Below are 24,328 nucleotides of genomic sequence, written 5' to 3'. Positions count from 1 at the left end.
GTTATGACCAAAGCTGAACAGTTTTATCTTACACAAACTATACTCAAAAATAGCTTTATGAGACTGATTTCTGGCTGAAAGTATCAAAGGGTTTATTAGTCAAGAAACAAATACCTTAACTGACAAGCATGGTTCGAAAAGAGACAGGCTGCCACCCACCAGCTCCACCTCACTGTGACTTCTTCTGCAGCCTTCTTACACTACTCATACAACTTGATGACAGAATGTGGCAATCATGGAATTAATTATTGCTGTTCAAATTAAAAAAAAAAAAAAAGAAAAAGAAAACCACAAATCAACCCTGACACTCTTACCAAACACATGCCAATTTACAATTCAAGAGTATTTTACAATATACCTACAGTTACACAGTAGGCTCCTGGCAGCATTTTCAAATGATCTTTTCATTTATCCTGACATGCTGTAAATGAATAAATTACACCATTTAAAGAATTATTGTCAATAAGTTTCCCCTTCTCTTGAATCATCAAAGAAAAAAGGAAAGCGGCCAGGAGAGCCTGGGAGGAAGCCGGCACAGGTACCTCCAGAAGTGGGCCTAGAGGGTCAGCATCTCTAACTCCATACTGCAACACTCTTACAGCCATTTCACAAAGATTTCTAAGAAGAAGATTTTGTAATATGGTTACTAAACCCTTTAACACTTTCACTCTTACTCAGAATCAGTCCATCTGCTGGCCGCAGTGGCCACAAGTCAATGCCAAAGTTACGGCAGGTGAAGTACTGGTATTGTGCCTGTGAGTCATTTAAAAGAAAGTGAAAGAATTCCTTTCTTTTCAGATGAAGACAAAAACAAAACAAAAAACTTTCACAGCAAAGGAATATAACAAATGGCTTTAAGTAGTCTTAAAAAAAATGAGGGAAGCCGGGCGTGGTGGCTCTTATTTTTAGTCCCAGGACTTTGGGGAGGCAGAGGAAGGAGGATCTCTGAGAGTTCTAGGCCAGCCTGGTCTATATAGTGAGTCTAGGCCAGCCAGAGCTACAAAATGAGACCCTGTCTCAAAACATAAAACAAAACAAAACAATCGGGGAGATATACTTCATGTTGAGTCAGCAAGGCATTTTGTCATTAAAAAAAAATTTCACTTCCTTACAGAAACAGTTTTTAGTTTTTAATGAACTTGTAAACAAAAAGCTCCCATTTCAAAATAAAAACAAAATCCCAGGTCATATAGATGTTTACAGTGATTACATTTATCTAAGCAACACACATACATGTTCAGTTGTAAGACGGTAACTAAATTTCTGTGACAAATGCGTTTTTAATAGCAAGAACATTATAGAGTTAATGCAGAGTCCTAAAGATAATCTAGTAGTCGCTATGTTTTTTTCTTAAGTCTTCACTTTAGATGCTGTTATTTCTAGCACAGGTAAGCAGGCAGAGTCTTTCAAATGCTCAAACACTGGAATCTTTGGTTGCTACCGTATCAGCTGGCTTGCAAACAAGAAGCCAACCATTTAAAGAATGTTTTAAGTTAACAACTTGCAAACCCCAGGGATGAAAAACCCTAAGAACACACAATTGTGAACATTTACAACCATCACAACTGTGGCTGAAGACTGTTCATGCCGTTCTCCTGAAATGAGATCTCAAAGAAGTATAGTTCAAAATAAAAAGGTTTTAACAAAAAATTGGCATATGCACAATTTCTCCACCAATTCGTGTGTCAACCATTTAGTTAAACTTTTCCACTTTAAAAAAAAAAAAAAAAAAGCAATAGAAAACCGGACACCATGTTTCACTACCTCAGTTAATATTCACAATTACAGCGGTTACAGCTCAGGGCCAGCATCAGCAATGCTGCCTAGGCCAGTTTACACTGAAATTAAGTTCTTTACACCAAGTAAATGGTTGTCCACAACCACTGGCTAGTGTACATATGAACTAAAATGTCTGGTTTGGGGAGAAACAAATGCCGCTCCAATCATCTGCTCTGCTGCTTCTCTTCCTCAATTCATGCCTAGAAACCTATTAAAAAATGAAACAGAAAAAGGATGTTACAAGTTTTAAACACTTTTACAAGTATTCCCCAAATTAGGTAGAAATAGGACAATAATCACGTTTTAGTGGCTGTTGATTTTTATCTTGAAGAATCACCAAATCTAACCTTTCAAAACAGAGTACGTGACTCTCTAATTAAAGCCACCGTTCCCCTCCCCATGCCCCATTTGAATGACCCAGAAATAAGTCTATAGTCAGTTACAACGTCAGCACCCAACTCTAAGCTAGAGTGGCTAGCCATCCAAACAAGGATGCCCAATTCTTCTGGACCCAGAACACAAGCTATTTCAGAAACCCAACAGGCAAATGAGAAACAGATGACATCACTGCAACAACCTGTGTGCTTCTAGCCAGATCAGAAGCACACACTACTGTGTACACCATTTCTGACAGATTACGTAACAACAATAACGGTTAATGAATTCATTTAAAGCGTCACTTGGTGTTGTATCTCCAAGAAATAGGATTTGCATACAAAACCTCACACTCATCTTCACACTTCTTTCCTTCCACAGGTCAGGTCTCCTCACTGACTTGTGAACTAGAAATGAACAATGCTTTGGCCATACTCACTCCCTGTCCTGTCCTATCCTACTGGACCCCCTCCCCGCCCCCCAAGTGGAAGTCAGGGCTTCCGCAGAAAGATGTTGGTTCTATTGGCTTGTCTTTATGGCTAGAGATAGAACAAACATACCCACCTCTTAATAACCTGAACATCCTATAAGCAAGAGCCACACTCTCTTTCCCTTCCAAACTTGAGATGATCAAACTACATTTCTGACCATTTAATTTATTTAATAAAAGTCAAAAACAAACCACCACCACTACAGAAAAATCATGGTTTTGCCAGAAATAAATTGCTTTTTTCCTCTTCAACCATTGGTGGGCTATTTCCTTTGGGCTTCGTGGAACTTACAAAATACTCCTACTACTTACTCTTTATTACAAATGTTTTTAAGACTAAAACTAGAAAGACATTATTAAGCATTTATAATCATCTTTCTTTTGATAAGCATTCTTTCATCAGTTAACTAGGAACTCCATATGGGAGGAAAACCAGACATCCTCATGTATTTGATAAATACACCTAAGCTTTGAAGGCACAGATGTGCACCCCTTCCCACAGGACCTACTAAGAGCAGGTATGTAACAAACACCAATTCCATAATCATAAACGCACAGAAAGCAAACATTAAATAAAGATTATGAGATAGTACTGGCAAACTGAGAACCAAACTGTGCTATGCCCATGTGCTCTTTTGTGTGCGGGTACATATACATGTGTGTAGGCACGCTTGTATGCAGGCTAGCGGTTGAAATCAGGTAGTATCTTTCCCTATGGCATATACTGATGCAAGGCCTTTTGCTGAACCTGGAGCTCACAATCTGGCCGGCTTGCTCTGGGGATGCTGTCTCTGACTTTCAGGTGCTGGGATTACAGATGGACAACTATATCCACCCACCTCAGGGTTTTAGAATATCTGAATGCTGGTCCTCATGTTCTGTGCTGAGTGTTCTTGTATACTGAGCCACCTCCCCAGCTACAGTAAGGCACACTTTAAAAGGCTATCAAACAAACCTTAATTACACCTATAAACCTGACCACACCTGAGGTCTAATTCCAATTGCACTGGCTAAGAAGATATTAAAATTAAGAAAACCATGAAGTAGCTAAACAGAAATGACCTTTATCCCATCAGTATTTGGCTTTAAGTATGAAAGTTATTCATAAATACTGTAAAAACAACCATTTCCCAGCTAGTAAAACCAGGGTCTCCCTCCCTTTATAATACTTTGCTTCCATCATGTGATTCTGTTTTAGTACTTTGTTATACTGCATATACCTCCACACAAGCAGGTCTGAAATAGAAAACCAGTCACTAACAAACTATAAGCCAAATACAAGACAACTTGATTTCTTTAATAACAGGGAGGTTCTAGGTCAGAAGTCTCTCTTTGTGGACGGTCAGTCTCTGGTTACAATTGTCTAGGGATTGGTTGAAGATTAGCCTAGCAATATTCCTGGTAGAATAAAGCAGTCCAATCCAGATTTAGTTCTTCAGCTAGACAGGGCAATGGTAGGATGTCCCATCCAGGTAGCACCCTTCCAATGAGCTCTTCTCTGACGGCACTCCAGAAGGAAAAGCACTGTGGTAGGTATACAACATTCACTCTCCGACCACTACTAAGGACTCTTTCTTCTCTGCAGTGTGCTTTAGTCTTTTGTTTGTTCTTAAAATCCTGCTGTCTGGGTGGCTCTTCTAGTTCTTCCGTTAAAACGAGGCTCTTCTGTTCCTCCTGGAGGAGAGGGATAAGGAAGACCATCACCAAAGGTGCATGAAGTGATGATCCAGGAATTCATCTACATTTCAGTTTCTTTTCAAGTCTTCAAATACGGAAGAAAAAGTGCTTATTTTAATTTTATGCAACAATCATACATTATCCTCTCAAAAAGAAACCTACAAGAAATATATCTTTATTCATGAATTCACTCCAAACATGTCCAATTTATTAAAAAGATAGAGCCAGAATCCATTTTAAACAGATGTAGTTATGTTTTCAGACAGTTCCTCCTGCCTCTACATACCTCTGTATTGATGGGATTATAATTAAGGGCCACCATGCAATTAAATGTTTATGCAGTAATAACATTTGTGGTGGGTGTTTGAAATTTAGGCTCCTTCCACAGTATAAGAACAAAATTGTGTGAAGTTATTTTTAACTCAATAATCAACATACAATGTCACTTAGTTTGAATTAAGCTGCCAGTATGTATGTACCCACTACATCCTACCAAACCAACAACCCTATTAATTCTCCTCTACATAAATGAAAGGGGTGAAAGATGAAAGGATTTTCCATCACAAACTAGTAATTTGTATGTAACAGGTTCAACTCATCCCTGAATTGGACCACAAGACTAACAATTTGAACGACTGTCTTCTCTACTCAGATTTCATTTTCTAACAGTTGGTATAGCTGGTAAGTTTAACATACCTGTTACAAAGGAATCCACCCCAACTGGCAGATGGTAGCCATTCCACAGCGCTGAGGCTCAGCAACACTGGCAGTACTCCAGGCCTTCTGACAGCCATCACAGGACCTGAGCAGAAGGTTGGCAGGCCCAGCGAGCCTTGGAGAGGTCTCTTGCACTGTCATCTTCATTTCTTAGATTGTCAACTTCTCCAGCTTTACTGCCCACAATGAAAAAAGCCGGTGGAAATCCCAGATTTCAGTGAAGATTCAGTTCCCTGGTCTTCTCTGGACAGTGTATTCAGGGTAGGTCAGTCTCTCCAGGAATCCCAAGGTCTTCCCTTCCCTGTTTTGGGTTAAGTTGCTGAATTATCAGCTGTGGTCCTGGCAGCAGTTGGTGAAGTCAGAAGAGGTTAAGCTACACATGGCAAAGCCCTGTAGCTGCTGGGGACCACTGACACAGGTAGGTTAATTGATGGAAATACTTCAAGTCTCTGAAGGCCAAAGCCACCTTCAAACCAGTCATTCTACGGTCTCAGCTACTTGTGGGTACATCAGAATTAACTGAATCTAAATGTCCATAAACTATTTCTTTTTTCTTTGCCCTTTCTAGGTCATAAACAAGCATCTTTCTGAAAATCACATATAGTTGTAGAACACCAAGCAAAATGGATTGTCAAGGGTTAAGAGAGAGAAGCTTTTATCTTCTCTGCTACACAAATAGAAGCAAAAAATTCCATCTTGGGGCACTTTAGCACTGGAAAAAAAAATCTATGCGACATTAGGGAAAATCCTTGTCTCTTGGTCTTGATTGGCTTTGCAATGCAGTGACTGAAAGGCCTAAATGCAAATGTATCAGAGCAGAGACCCACCTATTACAGGAGAAGCACATACTAGCTAAATAAGAAAGCTTTGGAAGAACACTTGAACACTCTCAATGAGGGGCGAGAACTTTCTCTAATTTTTATGAAAGAAACACATACTTAAAGTAACTGCCAAGAAACCAAAAACCAAACCAAAACAGAAACCCCCACAAAACCCCAAAACTATAAAAAATATACCAGTAAATGCCAACATTTAGAGGATCTTTCCAGAAGAGAACCTTTATGATAGAGGCCTGCTTGCTAAAGATTTATGAAACTGAATTCATTGACATGCAAGCATCTGAGATTATGACCGAAAGAAAAAAAAAAGTTATAATGTATATTCTGAGTATCTTCTACATTTTGGGGGTCTTGGAAAGTCTCACTATATAGCCTTGGCAGTTCCCAACCTAATCAGAGATACACCTTCCTCCTTCCTCCCAAGTGCTGGGATTAAAAGTATGTGCCACCACCCGCAGCCACTTTCTATAATTTTTGAGCAGAGAGAAATAACATGGTGCTACCATTATGGGAAGACTCCATGAAATCAAAAGCTATAATAGCAGAAACTGAGTCTATGGTTTTATACACTCTATTACTTAAGCATTTGGAATCACTAACAACCTACATAATGTGAGAGGCAGAGGGTCTAAGACCAACTCCCTCATGCTTATTTCATGCCACCCTTAGGTAGATGTATTTTCTTAGCTTTCTGTTATGGACACTAATTTCACAGATGTTTAAGAAGTCATCTCTATTTTGGATAGCGGCATAGCTTATTGTGCATCTGTGTGTGTGGTGCTCAGGAGCCAATCTTGGTGGCTGTTCCTCTAATGTCTTTGCTTTTTGGAGCTGGGGTCTTCCGGCTGGCCAGAAGTCCCAAGCTTTTGCCTATCTCCACCCTGCTAGCCAGGGCTGGGCTTACAATGAACATCATTACAGCTTGCTAGCATTGTTGCTGAGACAGGGTATCAGTCTCACAATGTTGAAGTTGGCCTCAAACTCACAGAAATCCACTTGTTTCTATGTCCAAGTGCTGGGATTCAGGGCACGTGCCACACCATGCCCAGCCCTTGCTCGCTGCTTTTTAAATGGAGGTTCTGGGGATTGAACTCAGGTCCCTATTCTTACAAAGCAATCACTTACCAACTTAGCAAACTTCCCAGCCCCAGATTGATATATTTGAGTAGCAAGCAATAGTTTGCTAAAGGTTAAAAAAAGAAAAAAACAAAAAACAAAAAACCACAAAACTCTTGGTAACCCATTCTACTCACCCACCCTCTGAGAAGGAATGCTTCCTATTGGCAAAGCTGGCCATTAACTCCTGAGCTCAAGCGATCTTCTTGTCTTAGCCTCCCAGTAACTAAGACTGTAAGTATTCATGTCACTGAACCCGGCCTTAGAAATGTACTTTTAAAAGTAGTCAATAATGTTATTTTTTGTTGGAAAAAAAAAAAAATCCCTATTTCAGAACATAACAAGTTCATGTACATGTAATAATTTGCACGACCATTGTGTCTAACGGTATTTTCAACTGTTTTATGATTTTAAGTTACTTTCATGAAAAAGTTACGATACAGAAGAAGGCTTAAACTTAAGTTTAATCACTTTTTTTTTTTTTCAAGGAAACATACTAACTCAGTGGATCCAACTTCTCATCTTTAATACCTAGATAAAGCAGGACAAAAATTCTGCTTGTTTATTGAGTAAAAACACAGTATATTAGAACAATGAAACTAGGTCAAAATTAAGATACTTCTTTCTGAAGGCTGCTGAATGCCTGAAGAAAAATGTTCTAGGCCAGATGAGATTTCAATCCTAGTTTTAGAAGCTGCAATTTGTGATGAATCCTATTATCCCAACCAGCTTTAGGCAAAAAGGAAGAAAAAAAAAAGGGCTTCATTTCATGACAAAAGCAAATATATTATAGGCGTTATTTAATATCTTAGTTAAGAGGCTCTATTTGCCTTCGCCTCAACAATAAAACCACTTCTCACAAATCTTGATGCCTACTTCCACACAAGATTATTTACACAATATTAAGAAACAAATGAGGCATTAAAGTCTCAACTGAGGTGCAGAGGCTGAACAGCTGGAGCACCCACTATGCTTTCTAGGCTCAGGCCCCATCATCTCAAATCCCTCCTCCACCAAATCTTCAATTCAACCCTTCCCAAATACAGAAGCACAGAAAGGAAGCCCTCAACTTGACTGAGCTGCTGGGATGAGGATGACATCACTTCATTCCATTTCTTCAAATGTTCCTCAGATACTAGAAGCTTTTCTTTCTTTCTTGAAAAAGATAGGTCTTATGTAGCCCCTGGCTGTCTTCACTCTGTAGACCAGGTGGACCTGGGACCCACAGAGATCTGTTTGCCTTTGCCTCCCAAATGCTGGGATTAAAGGCATTCGCCACCCCACCTGGCCTAGAATTTATTTTTAAGTTTAAGAATTATTTAAATACAACACTAAATATATAGAAAAATACTAATATTTGAAAACCACATTCAGACTAGAGCAGTCTTTCAGAAATAAAGATTTAAAAACCAAGCAGCCAAGCTTAGCTGGCCACCACTTGCACAAAGCAGGCAGGTAGTGGCAGGTAAGGCCCGGGAAGGAGATAGCAACACGGGAGCAGGAGTTGAACCCTAGGCACCGAGAACAGGGAATGTGCTGTGCTCTCAGCTCTACTCCTTAGAAGCACTCAAAGTGCCAGAAAGAGACAGACAGACAGACTAGCAGTTTAACGGCACTTGCCTCAGTTATCTTCAATTGACAAGTTCTAACTACAGACTTCAATGCCACATTAAATGAGCTCTAGTGTCTAAAGTTCCTTAAGGACCACCATGAACTTATGATCTGTCACAGTTCGTTGGCAGAGAGAATCTGTGACTCAGGAAGCCATGCTGAGCTTTGCAGTTAACAGGTTCTCTTGCCATCGAGAAGACAGACAGGCTGAGGGCAGTGCCAAGACTCGCCTTTAAAATTAGATCACGTTCACAGTTCCCCAGCAAATGCTCAAGCATTAACATGCAAACAAACAATATACAAATATCTTAAACACTGTTAGTCTGAAAGTCAGTCAAAATACCATGGCTAACCAGATTCTGTATTAAAAATCAACAAGTGTTAGGTCTAGGATTTTGGATTGATTGGCAATACCATATTCCCAACACCAAATGTTTATTTTGGAAAAGGGTTAATGAATGAGTAAAAAAGATGCAGTTGTTAAAAATGACCCAAAATCCCAAGAGAAATGATATAATATACACACATATATGTATATACAAATACATATACATATATATGAACAAGGACATTTGGGTTTAAAGTTAGTAGTCAAATTTTCCAAGGACGTCTTTTTTTTTTTTTTTTTAAATACAAAGCCAAATTTTCTGTTTGAAAACCACCTCCTTGATCTAACACTGTTAGAAATGAATGAATTACCCAATTTGTATTGAATTTTCCCTGTAACGTCCCTTGGTTCTTGGCTACTAACCTTTCATGTTACTCTTGGTTTTGTCAGTTTGCTTGCCTGTGGGGGTTTGGGCCTGCTGGCCCTGCCCACTGGAGGAGGCTGCCTGCTGTGCTGCTTTCTGCTTGAGCATGGTCCAGTCAAACGTGTAATCGTACTGGTGGTTCAGCGTCCTGGAAGAGAAGAAGAGCGCGGTGTTAACCTTTGAATAACGCTGGCCAGCTAAACAGCTTGCTCACTTCTCAAAAGAGCCAGGGGGCTCTTTAGATTAAGAGTATTTTCTCATAAGCACGGTAACTTCTACGATTTTTCTTCTTCTAAGAAACTTTCAGATAATTACTTCTCATATGTCACAACTGAAAGGAAAATGTTAATTACTCTGATGTACTAGATTTAAAAAAATATAGTAACTTTTCAAATAGAAACTGCCTTTTAAGTCGTCTCCAAGGGAGTCCGGCAGAGTGACACAAGCCTTTAACCCCAGTGTTCAGTAAGGCAAAGCTCTACTGAGTTTGAGGCCAGCCTGGTCTACATAGTGAAACCCTCTCTAAAAAAACAAAATCAGAATACAAATTTCTCCAAAGGGGCATACTAGGAGTGAAAACACAGAATTAGCAACTACAGTGACTCAAGCTGTCAATTACCTAGAAAGATTCATTCAGAACCTCCTAGGGAGCATGCAGACAACTGTCAGCTAGTGGACGAGATGGTGCTAGTACCTGGGGACATCATTTCTGAAACTAATGGATTACTTGGTGGTTTCTTCAAGAATCTGAAACACAGGCAGGATAATGTTGAGCCTTGAACTAGCTGTGGTGCAGCAGATGGCCCTGAACTCCCAATCCTCCAGCCTCTATCTCCTAAAGTGCTAGAGTCTCTGGGAGACCTCTGGCAGACTCTGTATTTTAATGCTCTTTTCTGGTTTTCCTTTTTTGGGGGGAGGGAGGGAGGAGCACATAATTTCAAGACAAGTTTTCTCTGTGTAGTCCTGGTTGGCTTGGAACTCAGAGAACCATGTCTGCCTCTGTCTCCCAAGTGCTGGGATTAAAGACGTGCCACCACGCCTGAATTTTAATGCCTTATTATTTGGTACTGAATAGGGTTCTTTCTGTATCACTGAAATTACTGTTTAAGGATTGAAAAAAAAATCATTTACTTGTAAAATTTATTTTGAGATTAATGTAATTACATAATTTTTCCCTTTCCTCCAAAAATGCCTATATACACCTTGCTTTAAAAAAAAATGACCATTTTTCATGAATTATTGTTATATAAATCTATCTATCTATCTCTCTCTCTCTCTCTCTCTCTCCTTGCATCCACGAGTACAACCTGCTCACTATGTGTAATATTATGTATGTTTTCAGGGCTGACCACTTGTGCTCTTCCCTAGGGAAAAGAATCTCTTGCTCTCATCATTCCTTAGTTTAAGAAGGCATGCTGGTGAGATTTTATGGGTGCAGCTTCTGATGTGACATACAACCTCATACACAGCCTATTATTCCCAAGCCTTAGATTCAGAGTTATTCTGTAGCTGCAACCACTAGCACAGGGCAAAATTATTTGTAATTATGTATATGTAAACACATACACACAGGGGTGGGGGAATCTGCACACGAGTTGCCCAATGTGAGTGGTGGGACCAAATCTGACTTGCTCCCAAGAGCAGTATGCCCCCCCCTCCCCAAACCATCTTTCAGCCTCTGCAGCCACTCTGAGATTAACAACTGACCTGAAGAGGATGCGGAATAGCTGCCTCAGATACATATAATCCGGAGCTTCCTCAAAGCGCAGTCCACGACAGTAATTTAAGTACATGGCAAATTCTGCAGGAAATCCCTATCGATTCAATATTTAAAACAAGAGTGAAAAGCAAAAACACCAAGTTAGAAGTTCTGAAATACAAGCAAAAGGAAATGTATAATGTTGTTTCAGTATTTTGTATGAAGCTATGACAATTAAGACAACTATAGCCTGGTTTTCTCATGAATTTAAGCCAAATTCACCATTTACTCACTCTATAGTATACAAGATGTTGTCCTGGTTAGTTTCTTTTGTTAACTTGACAAAAGCTAGTCATCTGGGAAAGGAACGTCAATGGAGAAAATGCTCCCCGCAGACTGACTCATGGGGCATTTTCTTGACTCATGATTTATGTGGGAGGATTCTTCTCAGCGGGGATGGTGCCGCCCTGGGGAGCAAGCCAGTAGGCAGCAGCTCTCCGCTGCCTTCTGCTTCAGTTCCTTATTCCAGGTTCCAGATTTAAATTCCTGCTGACCTCCCTCCCTCAGGAGACAAAAGTGTGGCCTGAGAGCTCTAATAAGAAATAAACCTCCTTCCCAAGTTGCTTTATAGAAACCCTAAGACAATTACGAAAGAAATCACCTTTTCTATAGCACAATTCAGAACTTTTTCTGAGGGCAGTAACAAAGACAATGTGTTTTTTTTTTTTTTTTTTGTCTTACTAGGAAAATTACTAGGGTGATTCCCCCTACCCTGAGACCTGATGTCTTTTTGCTAATGTAGGATTTGATTTTTTCTCTTAACATGACTACTTCTTACTTTTGTGTGTACTACTATGTCCGTGTATGGATATCTATGTGCTATAGCACGCACATGGAATAGAGAACAACTTGTGGAGCTGGTTCTTCCACCACTTGTCTTAGGGATCAAACTCAGGCTATCAGGCTGGGTAGCAGCTATCTAACTCACTGTGCCATTTTACTCAACATTAGTATACCAACTACTAAAAAGATTGATACTTATTTATATATGTGCACTGTGCCTGCTTCATATATGTTTGGTGCCCAGAGAGGATAAAGGCCAAAAGAGTCTGGAGCTGAAGTTATCAGGTTATAAACCACATTCAATGTGGGTGCTGGGAATTGAACTCGCATCCCCCAGAAGAGCAGCAAATACTATTTTTGTTTTTTTGAGACAGGATATCTCTATATAGCCCCAGCAGTCCTGAACTCCTGGCTCTGAGTCTGGAATACTGGGATTAGAGGCACAATCGCAATACCACACCAGGCATGGCACATGCTCTTGACCAGGTGTGTCCTCCAGCCCATGCTTTTATTTACTTAGACAGGTCTTACTACTTGAACTCGAGCTGCCTAGAATTCCTGCGTTAGACCAGGCTGCCTCTGCCTCCCAAGTTCCGGGATTAAAGATGTATATAATCACACCTGGCCATGGGAATTATTTCTAAATATCATCATGTATACTTACTTACCTTACACAAAACTTCAACAGGAGTGGACATCTTCTTTTCACTAATCTTTTCATATTTTTGTTTCTTTGTTGCAGCCTGTTAAAAAAAAAGGAGTGCAAAGATGGATTTAATACTTAAAAGAAGTGCAGTAGTTGAACTCACTAGACAAGATATATACTAGAGAGTTAGTAGGTGAGAGCTAAGTAAATAATATGTGGAATCAAGTCCATATTGGATAAAGCTACTCACAAAAGAACTGAGCATTTTACTATTTTCCTTTAAAGGTTCAAAATAGCTATTAAATTCTACACCAATGATTTATTAGCATACACCCAAAAAGCACAGCTCAACAAGTTGTCACCAAGAGTGCTAGCACAAAAGAACATAAGCCTTCAGGGTTAACTAATCAACTAGTTAAATTAATTAATTACTCTTAAACTAATTTCTTACTCAAACAGTTAACTTACCCCCCAAATTAAAGGCAAAAGCAAATTAGCTTTGGCTGAAACTCAGATTCTGGGAACACTAAAGGACACCGTCCACGGTGTTTTCTTCTTTCTCTCCCCGCACTACAAGGGCTCCTTCCTTAGGCTGCGCTGCCTAGGTTGCTCGTACTCTACTGGGCCCACACCACTCCTCAAGTCCTGGATGATCCTCTCATATTTCCCCTTCAAATACGATAAACAAAACAATCTCAGTAACTGGAGTCTGATTTACCTTTAGCCCTTGCCAGGGAAGACTGGTTCTATTGAAGTACATCAAAACATATCCTAAAGATTCCATGTCATCTCGGCGACTGGAAAACAGAATAGTATTTTATGAAGCAGATAATGGGAAAACATAAAAACTAAGTATACATAAGAAAAAAACACTCACAAATGAAGATAAAGACTATTTGGTATCTTATTAAAATAGGTAATTAAAGTAATAACGTTCAAAATGGATTGATTAACCACTTACAAGATTGTCAGAAAACTTAAAATTGTTTTTTAAATGAATGGCAATATAGCTATATGCCTCTAAAAGTTAATGAATAATGAAAAACAAGTAGTAGAGATGCCTTAATTTTCAACTCCTAAAAAGCCCTTCTAGAGATGCTGAAACCAACCTCCAAGTGTGTACACACTTATACACATGCACTAAAAGAAATATATCCAGTGACAGGAAATACCCGTTCTTGGGTGAATGCAATCATATAGCACATCTCAGAGTATTCAGAAATTTACTATTTTTCTTCCTACAGTCCAACTATGAAGTTTCCAACCCAAAGACACAGCACTTTTTGCTTTGTTTCTTTTAGGGAAGAAAAGCTAACCAAAAACTGAAGGGAACTCGAAAAAAAGAACATTCAAGTGCCGAAATAGGAAGACACAGAGACCCCAGTCTACCAATCACATTGTGGTGATTACAAATGTCATAACTTGTTTGTTCTGAAACGAACTTTGAATTCGAAGTTAAAGCAATCCTGTCACAGACTATCAAAGTGCTGGGTTACAGGCTCGAGTCCCTCAGCTCAGCTCTCCTACCAAATTTTCCTTATAAGAGGGACCCACAGACCCTCACCGCCCCTGAAACTCAAGTTGTTGGAACATGGTCCACAAATGGAGTCATTCGAGGGGATTCAAAGTGCTTTTGGAAAAATTCCAAGAAAACAAGAGTCTTGGGACCTCAGTCTCTTCAAACACACGGCATTGTTCTTGGACTGTGTTTTCATGCTCCTCCCAGGTGTAGGGATAGGAGTTTACTTCAGATTATTCACTACAACTGGCTATTGGATTTTTTTGTTTATATACCTCCATGGAAAAACATGTTTTTGCCACACGCAGCTTGTGGGGCTTGTCCTTGTGATTGTACAAATTACTCATGTGACTCAGAGTATAAATTGTCTAATGCTCTGAATAAAGTTGGTTATTGCATGAGACTTTAGTCTGCCTCATTTCAAGGATCCACTCTCCCAGGTTCACATTACCAACTACAGTCATAACACTGAAGTGCCTAAGATCAGCACTTAAAAAGCAGGTACTACGTTAAGCTGAAAAGAGATGCCAAAATACTAATTATGTTTCCAACTTCCATGTTTAGTGGGCTTTTGTTTTTTCGTTCCTTCCTTTTTTAGATAGGGTCTTACAATGTGGACCCTGCTAATATGGTACTCATTATATAGCCAAGAATGGCCCTGAATTCTTAGCACTAATCCTGCTTCAGCCTCCTAGTGCCAGCTGAGATCGCAGGTATGTGTCACCAAACCAGACATTCAACTTTCTATCCCAGAGACAACTTTCAGGAAAGAAAATAAAAAGCCCCATTAATTTAGTTGGCTTCTCTGCACTAGTTAAAAACCAAAGGTACAACAATAAAAGCAATTCCTTAGTTCTCAGCCAAGAAGCACTCTTAAGATACTAAGAAATTTTAATACAAACTCAAGAAAAGCCATCAAAAGCTTGCTTCCATTATGGATTTGAAAAGACTTACCTCTGCTCAATACCAAGATGTGCATTGATGCTAGCGTATCGGGCAGTGCCAGTGAGGTTTTTATCTTCTCTGTATGGTATGTGTTGCCTTGTCCTGTTGTCTCTGTACTTTTTGGCCAAACCAAAATCAATAAGGAATAACTTTAAAAGAAAAACAAGGAGACATTAGGTTTCTAACCTTGTTCAATTAAACAGCCTCTTACTCATTAGTATATTCAAATATCAAAATGAAATATAAGTAGAACAGATAATAGATTTAATATCCCAATAAGCCTTTACTATTCTTCACCAGTAAGTAACACCCCCCACAATTATGCCTAGTAATCTATCCTTACTTATATAAATTAACTTCATCTGCCCAGTTCTTACACATAGCAGCCTGTCTTCACAAAGTGAGTATATACATGTCCCAAGGCAGAGTTGTCAAGTATGCTATCTACCACATGAAATTTGACAGGCTGTTTTTACAGTTAAAACAAGCATGTTCCACAATCTATGCACAAGCTTTTTGGGACTCTAATCTCTCACAAAGGCCACTCTCTTCAGTATGTTAATAAAAAGCTAATTATTTAAATAACACAATCCTCAAAGTCTGATATAAAAAAACAAACCATTTTAAGATAATAAAAAACAAGAGCATGCATTACAATGTTTCACAAGATATCTGAAAAATATAAAATGTTAATCTAAAAATTAAAAGCACAGACTTTAAATTAAGGTGGCTTACATATTATCTGCTTAAATGAGCTACCCCAAACCACAGTAACATTTTAGAAGAAAATGTCTCCTTTTATATGATCTACGTGGTAACCAGGGAATAAAGCACTAAGAGTACAGTTTTCTAAGTCATTCAAATTTAATCTACAAAACTGAATTTTTAAAAAGGAAAACCTATTTTTTGATGAAAAAGTAACAAAATCGATTCCTGTTTACCAATGTATTTGAGGTTTTAACTTTTGTAGGAAAAAACCCGACTTACCATTCTATGCTATAATAAAATCCTATCTCCCACATTATCAAGCTTGACCTATCTGTGTGCATGTGAACACATGAGACTACTGTGTCTCTTCTAATTGCACCTACACTTTATTACTCTTTTTGTTAACTACTGGGTCTCTTCTACCAGTATGGAAGCTGTGATGTCTTAGGAAACTGTTAATGTAATCTTTTAAAACTCAAGTTACAAGTAAACAAATCATCTACTCATGCTAAGATGCCAAGGGTGGTGGCACATGCCTTTAATCCCAGCATTATGGACACAAAGGCAGGCAGATCTCTTCTTTGAACCCAGCCTGGTCTACAAAAGGGTACAAGGCTAGCCAGGGTTACAAAGTGACAGCCTGTTTTAACAAACAAACCCTGTCTCTTCCAGCTATTATGCCTATACTTTCATTTGGTCTACATAAAAGACTAAATTGGAGTTGGGGATTTAGCTCAGTGATAGAGCGCTTGCCTAGCAAGCACAAGGCCCTGGGTTCAGTCCTCAGCTCTGGCAAAAAAAAAAAAAAAAAAGACTAAATTACTAGTAATAGATAGATAACAGAAGCCTTATAAATCTAATATTAAACTCCCTAAGCAATCAAGTTATTTGGGTATATGGGAAAGTATTTTATAGCTCACGCTGCACATTCCTCTTAATATGAAAACCAGCACCAGTTTACTAGTAGTCAATGAGCACAGAGTTCTGCAGAGTAACACTGAAAACAGAAAACTAACAATAAACGATATTAAGCTTCATGGCACTGAAAACAATTCCTAGGTCATGGACTCCTCAGGGCCTTCTTGGATTATGTGATCCCTCAAAGAGAAGGGGAAGTGTGCTAATGTGGATTATGTCTGACAGCTGCTACTCAAAGACAAATCTCCATGTGCAACTCAATGAGCAGATAGTGTGTAAACAACCAAAGATTGATTTAAGAAACCCAGTACTCCAAAGTTATTTCCTCTACAAAAATGAGAAAACAGTATTAAAAACAAACAAAAATGTAAAAAGCAAAACCAATACAAAACAAAACCAAAAAACCTAAAAACCCCCAAGCCAAATACTAAATCCATGAATGCTCCAAGAAAGTACATAAAGAAAACAACAAATGAGGAAGGTCAGTGCCAGTCAAGTGTGAGGACTGCGCCTGCAAAGACACAGGCAATTTCCATTAGGGGACAAGCTGTTTTTCTGAGGACCTGCATCAATTATTCGCAACCTAACTAGCTTGTATAATATAAACAAAATATTAACACATTTAGATAATCAAGTTGTTATACTACAAAATGTAAGCAAAAGGGATTGGGGAGAAAAATGAGGCTAGTAAGTTTTAAAGAATTGTTTCTTCTTATAATGAGGAAACTCATGCACTCTTACCCACCCACAGCAATAAGCTCTTTGGGGGTCATTATTTGTTGAGGAGAGGTCTCAGCATGCAGCTCCTTGGGTTACCTGGACTCCCTAGGGAACTAACTAGTCCTGGCCCGGAATTTGCTGTGACCCACCGCCTCCTCCTGCCAGGATTACAGGCATGCACCAGCACACGCATTTCTGTTTGGGATAAGTAACTCTCGAGTATCTGAAACCTTTTGAGGAGGAACTTGCCCCTGGACAGCAGTGAAAGCGCCAGAATACAAATCAAAACTGGGGCAGTGTAGGAAAGAAATGCAAAGTAATTTAGGTAATTAAGTCAGTACACAGCATGGCATATTTCTACATTTTTGGTTATTTATGCCAATAGTCTTCTCAGAGGACGCAGTATCAAAAATTATAGTCTTGTTGGTTCCAGAAGCACCAAAATTCACATCCTAAAGTAAACGTTCCTCTGTCTACAAAAATTCATGCTGGGTCAGGCATGGTGGCCTACATCCTTAGTCCCAGGACTTGGAGGCAGAGGTAGGTGAATGGGATGGCTGAACAAGAGGCCAGCCTGTTCCAGGCCAACCAGGGCTAGACCAGGCCTCAAACTAAAACCAAAAACAAAATTCAGTTTCCAGAGGGAAAAGCTAATGTAAACTGATTAAATACTGGCTTGTTTAGCCTGTTCAAATCTAAATCGGGTCATATATTCCGTTATCTTCCTGTGACTAGTGGTCACTGGCCATTTAGTTTGTTTCCTTCAACCGTCACTCTTGTGTTACAAAAACATTGTCTGGTCTAGAGCAACCATTGGTGGAAACTAAGAGCCGACACCCTGACCAATCTGGTTTGAGAAGACTAGCTGTGAAATCTGACCTACACTTACCTGAGGTAAGTTCTTGGGGAAGGAAGGAAGGAAGGAAGGGAGGGAGGGAGGGAGGGAGGGAGGGAGGGAGGGAGGGAGAGCAAAGCAGTCACTAGAGCACACGAGACTTAACTGTGTATTAAACTCTTCAAGTCCAAACACATTTTGAAGCTAGTCTATCTCGTTTATTTTGAAGTAAAGGTTCCAGTACTAAACTAAAAGCATTTCTTCATATCAATGTCAACGATCTAAAACAAAGACATTACCCTATTTTCATTTAGGATTTCTCTAAGCTTTAAAAGTTTTAAGCAAAAGCCACAAAAATATCTTAGTAATGTTACATGTTTGCCAAGTATGTCTGAATAATGCCAACGTAAGAGGTGCTTGAGCAAGATCTATATTCTCCAGACTTAAATAAAAGTAATTAAAAACAAAACAATAAGAAAGAAAAGCACATGAATTGGGGGTTGAGGTTGGAATAGGAGACAGTTTCAGACCTGGTTTAATCCTGAGAAAGATGGGTCCTGAGAAGGACTAACAGTCATGCTTCTTTTCCTCTTCCCCACTGGAGATTCTAAACACTGAACAGACAATAGAGGTGGCAGTGCATCAAACAGTATTGCGTACATTGCAACAATGGCCGGCGCAGACAGGCAACACCGAGGCATCAGAGAAAGAACAGGGTAGCCAAATGCCATCCTTCTTCCACCAAGCACTGGAGCTTCTCAGTTTCCAAATAAAAATCGTGTGCTCAAGAACATTCAATTCTAGAATAGTTATGGTTTTAAGGCCACTAGGATTGTGTCACTGTCTGAAACAGGGATAGCAATGGTGACATTTGGCTCTTTGATTTTTAATAAAAAACGGGGAATTTAGATCTGAAATCTTTGACACCACAATCTGCCCTTCCCCCAAAAAAGAATGTATGGGGGAAAAAATCTTCAGTAAGGAAGAGGTAGAAGGCATTTAGTCACCTTAAAATTTATTTTTAAAGCATGCAGGGCCAATTAATGGAAGAGATGAGCAAATTCACTAAGATTGGAGTGGCTACTCCTAGGTATCAAATTCAGAACAATTTCCAAGTAAGAAATTGAACTTGGAAGCTGCCCCCACCCCATCAAGCCTGATTCCTGTGGATACAAACTACTGGTACAAGCTGACTGAAGGAGCCAGTCTTACATAATGGGCACTTTCAAACTACAGTACAGAAAACACCAAAAAAAAAAAAAAAACAAAAAACCAACTACAGAAACAAAACACTGAAGTGTTCACGAGAAACATTTCTATTTGAATCTTAAAGGAAACACTTCACTTCTGTCCTATGGAAACTGAAAACTGCCCCAGGTAAGCAGTGCCACAAAATCTTTTACTATCTGTACGGAGGACACAGATTCTAAAAAAGGAACATGGACTTTCCAAGACATCTACGGGATTAAACCAACTATTCCTAAGGAGCGGGGAAAGAGCGGGAAGTATTACTACCTGGACCACTGTTTAAAGTGAAGGCAAAAACTATGTACTTACTGCTCTGTCACTATGCAGAACAGGGACCATATGGGGAGAATGGGTGTTTAAGGATAGGGAAACAGGAAGAAGAGGGCTGGGAAATAGCCAACAGAAGAGTCAAACTGCCAAAACTGCAGGAGGAAAAATTAAGACCAACGTTTTTTGTTTTTTTTTTTTCTAACCAATTACCAGGTTTTAGAATAATAACTAAGAACCTGGATGCTTCAAAGAGAGAAGCTACATTTCTTTAAATGCAATTTGGGGATGTAAGATAAATTACATAGCTGAAAAACCCTTCAATATATGAAATTCTATGAAAAAATCTAATTCCTAAAACTTGGTCAGACCAACATTAATCTCACATTAACAAGCAACACCAGGTCTAATATAATGGCTCCAAGTTGGCATTCATACAGGCAAACAAAGGTAAACATTTACAGCTGGACCTAAAACACCACATTCCCTAACTGGTTAACAAATGGGAAGTTTCCTTCCAAAAAGAAAACAAAAACAAAAAAGCCCCCCCGCCCCCAGTTGTCCTGAAGTTGAGAAATTTCTGAGATCATCAGATTGGAACATGCTTCGTGCATTGCCAATGCTGCCTGTCTGCCCGAGCTCAACATTGAATGAATAAAGAAAGCAATTCACTCAATAAAACTAAGCATTGCAGACAAAATTTCAATATAATTAGTTTCTAACTGCAATCATGCGTCACTACAACCTAACCACCCCGTATATGGAACCCACTGTCAGAAACCCTCCCAATAATCACTCACTCTGCTATATGAATGTTCAATCACTGGTCAGTACTCTCCTGTAACAGCATGGAGGAGGGGTGGAGAACTCACCCAAGTAATAAATTGTAAGCTACTTTTGAAACAGGCCCAAAAGTTATTCTTTGAAATACACCAATCCAAGGACTTAAGAATTCTCAGTATCAACCATGCTCAGGCAGCAAGGGTTAATGCCATAGTGACAGATAGGTCGGTGGTTGCCATACTGGTACAAGCACATGTATTCCAAAACCCACACTTTAGAGTCACCATTCAGAAAGGATTATAGGTACATGTTTTCACTGTTTAAGTGAATGAAAACTACATACAATTGTCCAAGTTAAATATAGACGATTAAAGCTCATTAAAAAGCCCTTGGAATTTTATATTTTCACATAAATAAACTAACCTTGGTTAAATAAGTTGAAGAGAATATACTTCAGTTACTAAGTTAATAGAGTTAGCTGATTATCCTTCTGGTACAATCTCTTAAGCAGATTACAGCAAATTCAATTTACTATGGCTTTTTAAAGATTCAGAAGTTTATCAGAGCAATTCGATTCAATATTCTACTCTTTGTTCTTTCATGCAAAGAGCATTGAACTAACCTTATTACAGTGACGCCCAATACCCATTAGGAAGTTATCTGGTTTAATGTCTCTGTGTATAAAATTCTTTGTATGCACATATTCAATTCTACTGATCATCTGAAAAAGAAAAGGTAAAAATAGTAAGTGATAACAGAAAGCAACTCATAATTTCTCAAGCACTCCAGTATTTCAATTATGTATAATCTATAATGACAGCATTAGACAGACAATAAATGAAAAAACAATAAAGCCCTTTTTTTATTTCAAACTTGCTGGCTCCCAGGCCCAAACTTTTGTGGCTTTTGGCCTGTTCTATTAGTATGAATGATTAAAAACTTTGTGTTGCTGGATGTGGTGGTACTCACCTTTAAGCCCAGCACTCAGGAGGCAAAGGCAGGTGGATCTCTATGGGTTCAAAACCAGCCTGCTCTACAAAGTGAGAAAGAAATAATTGCTAAGGACTATATTGCAAAAAAGCCTTATAGTCCTTAGCAATTTTCTTTCTCATGTTACCACAGAACCTTGACTAGCTATTTTTTTTATCTTTCTCTTTTTGACTTTAAGCTCCTAGAAGGGCCTATTTATTCTACTTTATTTCCCCCAGTGGTAAACTTAGGGAGTTTGAAGCCAGGCTGGGACGGACGGACGGATGGACACACGGACACACACACACGGGACACACACACACGGGGACACACACACGGACACACACGGACACATACACACACACACACACACACACACACACACACACACACACACACGGCAGACAAAAGAAAAAGGCAAACGTAGGCATTACTACAATGTCTTGTCTTGGTGTTTCTATTAGTGCTTCCGACTTTAAGCATCCTCTGGCTAAAACATCATCTTTAGTTACCCTGGTATCTTATTAAAAAAAAAAACAAAACAAAACAAAAAGCAAAGTTCTTTGCTGTTCTTTGTTCCCCTGAGACAAGATCTTGTATACAGCACAGGTTGGCCCTGCATTGGTAAGCCCTCTTCAGTCTCCCAAATGCTGAGATTGTAAGATTTTGTGCCACCACGCACAGTAAAAACAGAATGCTGCACGGAATAGTTATTTCCAGAGAAACACATTTATAAAGCATACCTTACTACTGTAAGAGAACAAACAATCCTTTTACGTTTTTTGAAGAGAAACAGTGACATGTGGGGTATAATACTCTGGTCTATGAACTGTTGCCATTATATAATAAATAACTTTTCTCAAAAGTTTACATACCTGGTCAGCTAACATAAGAACAGTCTTCATAGTGAACCTTCTTGAACAGAAATTGAAGAGATCTTCAAGGCTGGGCCCCAGAAGATCCATGACTAGCACATTATAGTCTTTTTCTTGTCCATACCACCTAAAAAAACAAGAAAAAAAAGTCAATGCAAAAACATTATCACTTAACATTATAACATTTAAATTTTTGGTTTATCTAAGGAAACCTTTCTCTAGACACAAGACAAACTCAGCAATTAAACACACTGCTCAGAAAGAGTAGGAAGCCCTTTCCCCGCATAGCACTTAATACACTTAATAACTCACTCTCACCAGCGTAACTCAACTCGGCAGCTAGCCATCTGCACCACTTCCCAACGTCAGACAAATTCTGCAATCTAGACTAGCTTTGTAATGGAAGAAATGACTCCATCAGCCCTCTTATTAACACTTCAGAACGGTATCTTTCACACCGAATTGCACTTCAATTATTTGTCCCTCATTGAAAAGGAATCATATTTTTGCCTAGTTTAGTATTACAAGAGTAGTATCAACACATGATTAATCTGTTCAAGAAAAGTTATTTTAACTGTCCTGTGTTAATACTGTATACAAATAAAATTTCTCCCCAATAACTCAAATGTTATCACTTAATTTCTCGTTGTAAGAACTGGGAATCTGCCGAGTGGTGGTGGCGCACACCTGTAATCCCAGCACTCAGGAGGCAGAGCCATATGGATCTCTTGAGTTCGAGGCCAGCCTGGGCTACCAAGTGAGTTCTAGGAAAGGCGCAAAGCTACACAGAGAAACTCTGTGTGTGTGTGGGGGGGGGGGACTGGAAATCACGACCATAAGTTTTTTTTCCACATTTTGATGTCTGTAAACAAATTCTTCCCTGGAGTAAATACTTAAAAGCCTAACCTGGCTTAGTTTCTCTGTTAACACCAATAGAAACAACGTTAAAAAACTCAAAAGGAGAGAAAAGGCTTTTTGAAAACTAAAATCCGAGTCGGATTGTTGGCTAAGCCTGTAACCCTAAGGCTCAGGAGCCTAAGGCAAAGTTTGAGGCCAACCTAGGCTATAGGGTGAGATGAGATCCTGCCTCAAAAGAGCAAAAAACATTACATACCAGTTTCTAGGAAATTATCTAAATGTTTTAATGCTATTTCTTCTTTACAATTTTTCTCTAATATGCTGTTCTGCTGCCGATAGATATCATTTATTTTAAACATCAGTATTAACACAAGAATATGAAGATTTTCCTAGAAAATACAGTTTATTATATGATGTGCTATGCTCATTTTGTTTTGTTTTTTTGAGACAGGGTTTCTCTTTGTAGCCCTGTCTCTGCCTCCTGGCTGGGATTAAAGGTGTGCACTACCGAAGCCCAGCTGCTATTTATTTTTTCTTTCTTCTCTTTCTTTTCTTTTTTTTTAAATAGTTGTTTAACTAGTGGTCTCAGATACTCAATATTATTATCCCTTTAATGCCATCCTCAGAACTGTAAGGGATTTCAAATATGACCTTTAAGAGAAATATAGATAAAACCTCATATCAGCTCATTTCAGACCTTAATAACAGAGTCCATATTCAGTTACATCAAATTTGCTCCCTTAAAATCCTTAGCAAGTCAAAGTAAAAGATCATTAAACATACAATATACACTTGCATGAAAATGAGGTCCAATAGTGGCAGGTCTGTTAGGGCCAACTGCGCACTTTCCGACTGGATCTGAAGCTACCTCTACAGGAAGGAATTCTTATCTGGTACTGTAAGCTTGGCTAAAAGTCTGGCTGGGGAATGAATAGGCCCTAGTGGGGAAGCTTCCACTATCAGACAGCTGGAGAGTAGAAACTGTGTGCCTATCTAATGCCTTCTGGATATTTTTGTTTATGTCCATGCACCAGCGCTGCTGTCAGCTGTGGCTACCAGGATTCTTTTGGCAGTAGGTCATGTGCTTACTATAGAAGACTCCTAACTGGTCAAAGTGCTGAGAGGAACAGACTATTGAA

At 39.1% G+C, this 24,328-nt stretch overlaps 1 protein-coding gene and 1 long non-coding RNA gene across 5 annotated transcripts in view; both read right to left on the bottom strand.

Annotated features, from left to right (window-relative positions):
- Positions 1–1,108: 1,108 nt before the first annotated feature.
- Positions 1,109–24,328, bottom strand: part of Csnk1a1 (casein kinase 1 alpha 1) — a 36,120-nt gene continuing 12,900 nt past the window's right edge. The window contains exons 3-11 of one of the 4 annotated variants that reach the window (XM_036204507.1): positions 22,332–22,458; positions 21,110–21,208; positions 18,720–18,803; positions 15,018–15,157; positions 13,263–13,341; positions 12,567–12,641; positions 11,064–11,170; positions 9,356–9,504; positions 1,109–1,987 (exon numbers count right to left, since the gene is read on the bottom strand). In XM_036204507.1, coding sequence (XP_036060400.1) covers positions 1,980–1,987; positions 9,356–9,504; positions 11,064–11,170; positions 12,567–12,641; positions 13,263–13,341; positions 15,018–15,157; positions 18,720–18,803; positions 21,110–21,208; positions 22,332–22,458 — 868 coding nt within the window. In that variant the 3' untranslated portion in view covers positions 1,109–1,979. Of the gene's footprint in view, positions 1,988–9,350; positions 9,505–11,063; positions 11,171–12,566; positions 12,642–13,262; positions 13,342–15,017; positions 15,158–18,719; positions 18,804–21,109; positions 21,209–22,331; positions 22,459–24,328 lie in introns of those variants that run through there. The other 3 variants (XM_036204508.1, XM_036204509.1, XM_036204510.1) reach the window with 3 other exon arrangements.
- On the bottom strand, positions 3,921–8,144 carry LOC118594575. Its single transcript, XR_004946389.1, has 2 exons — positions 5,018–8,144; positions 3,921–4,318 (listed from the first exon to the last, which is right to left on the bottom strand). It is a non-coding gene; the product is annotated as an uncharacterized LOC118594575 (long non-coding RNA).

The sequence above is a fragment of the Onychomys torridus genome, chromosome 13, assembly GCF_903995425.1.
Source record: "Onychomys torridus chromosome 13, mOncTor1.1, whole genome shotgun sequence".
Taxonomy (NCBI): Eukaryota; Metazoa; Chordata; class Mammalia; order Rodentia; family Cricetidae; genus Onychomys; species Onychomys torridus.
The sequence above is the reverse complement of the archived record's forward strand: the minus strand, read 5'-3'. Positions and strand labels throughout refer to the sequence as shown.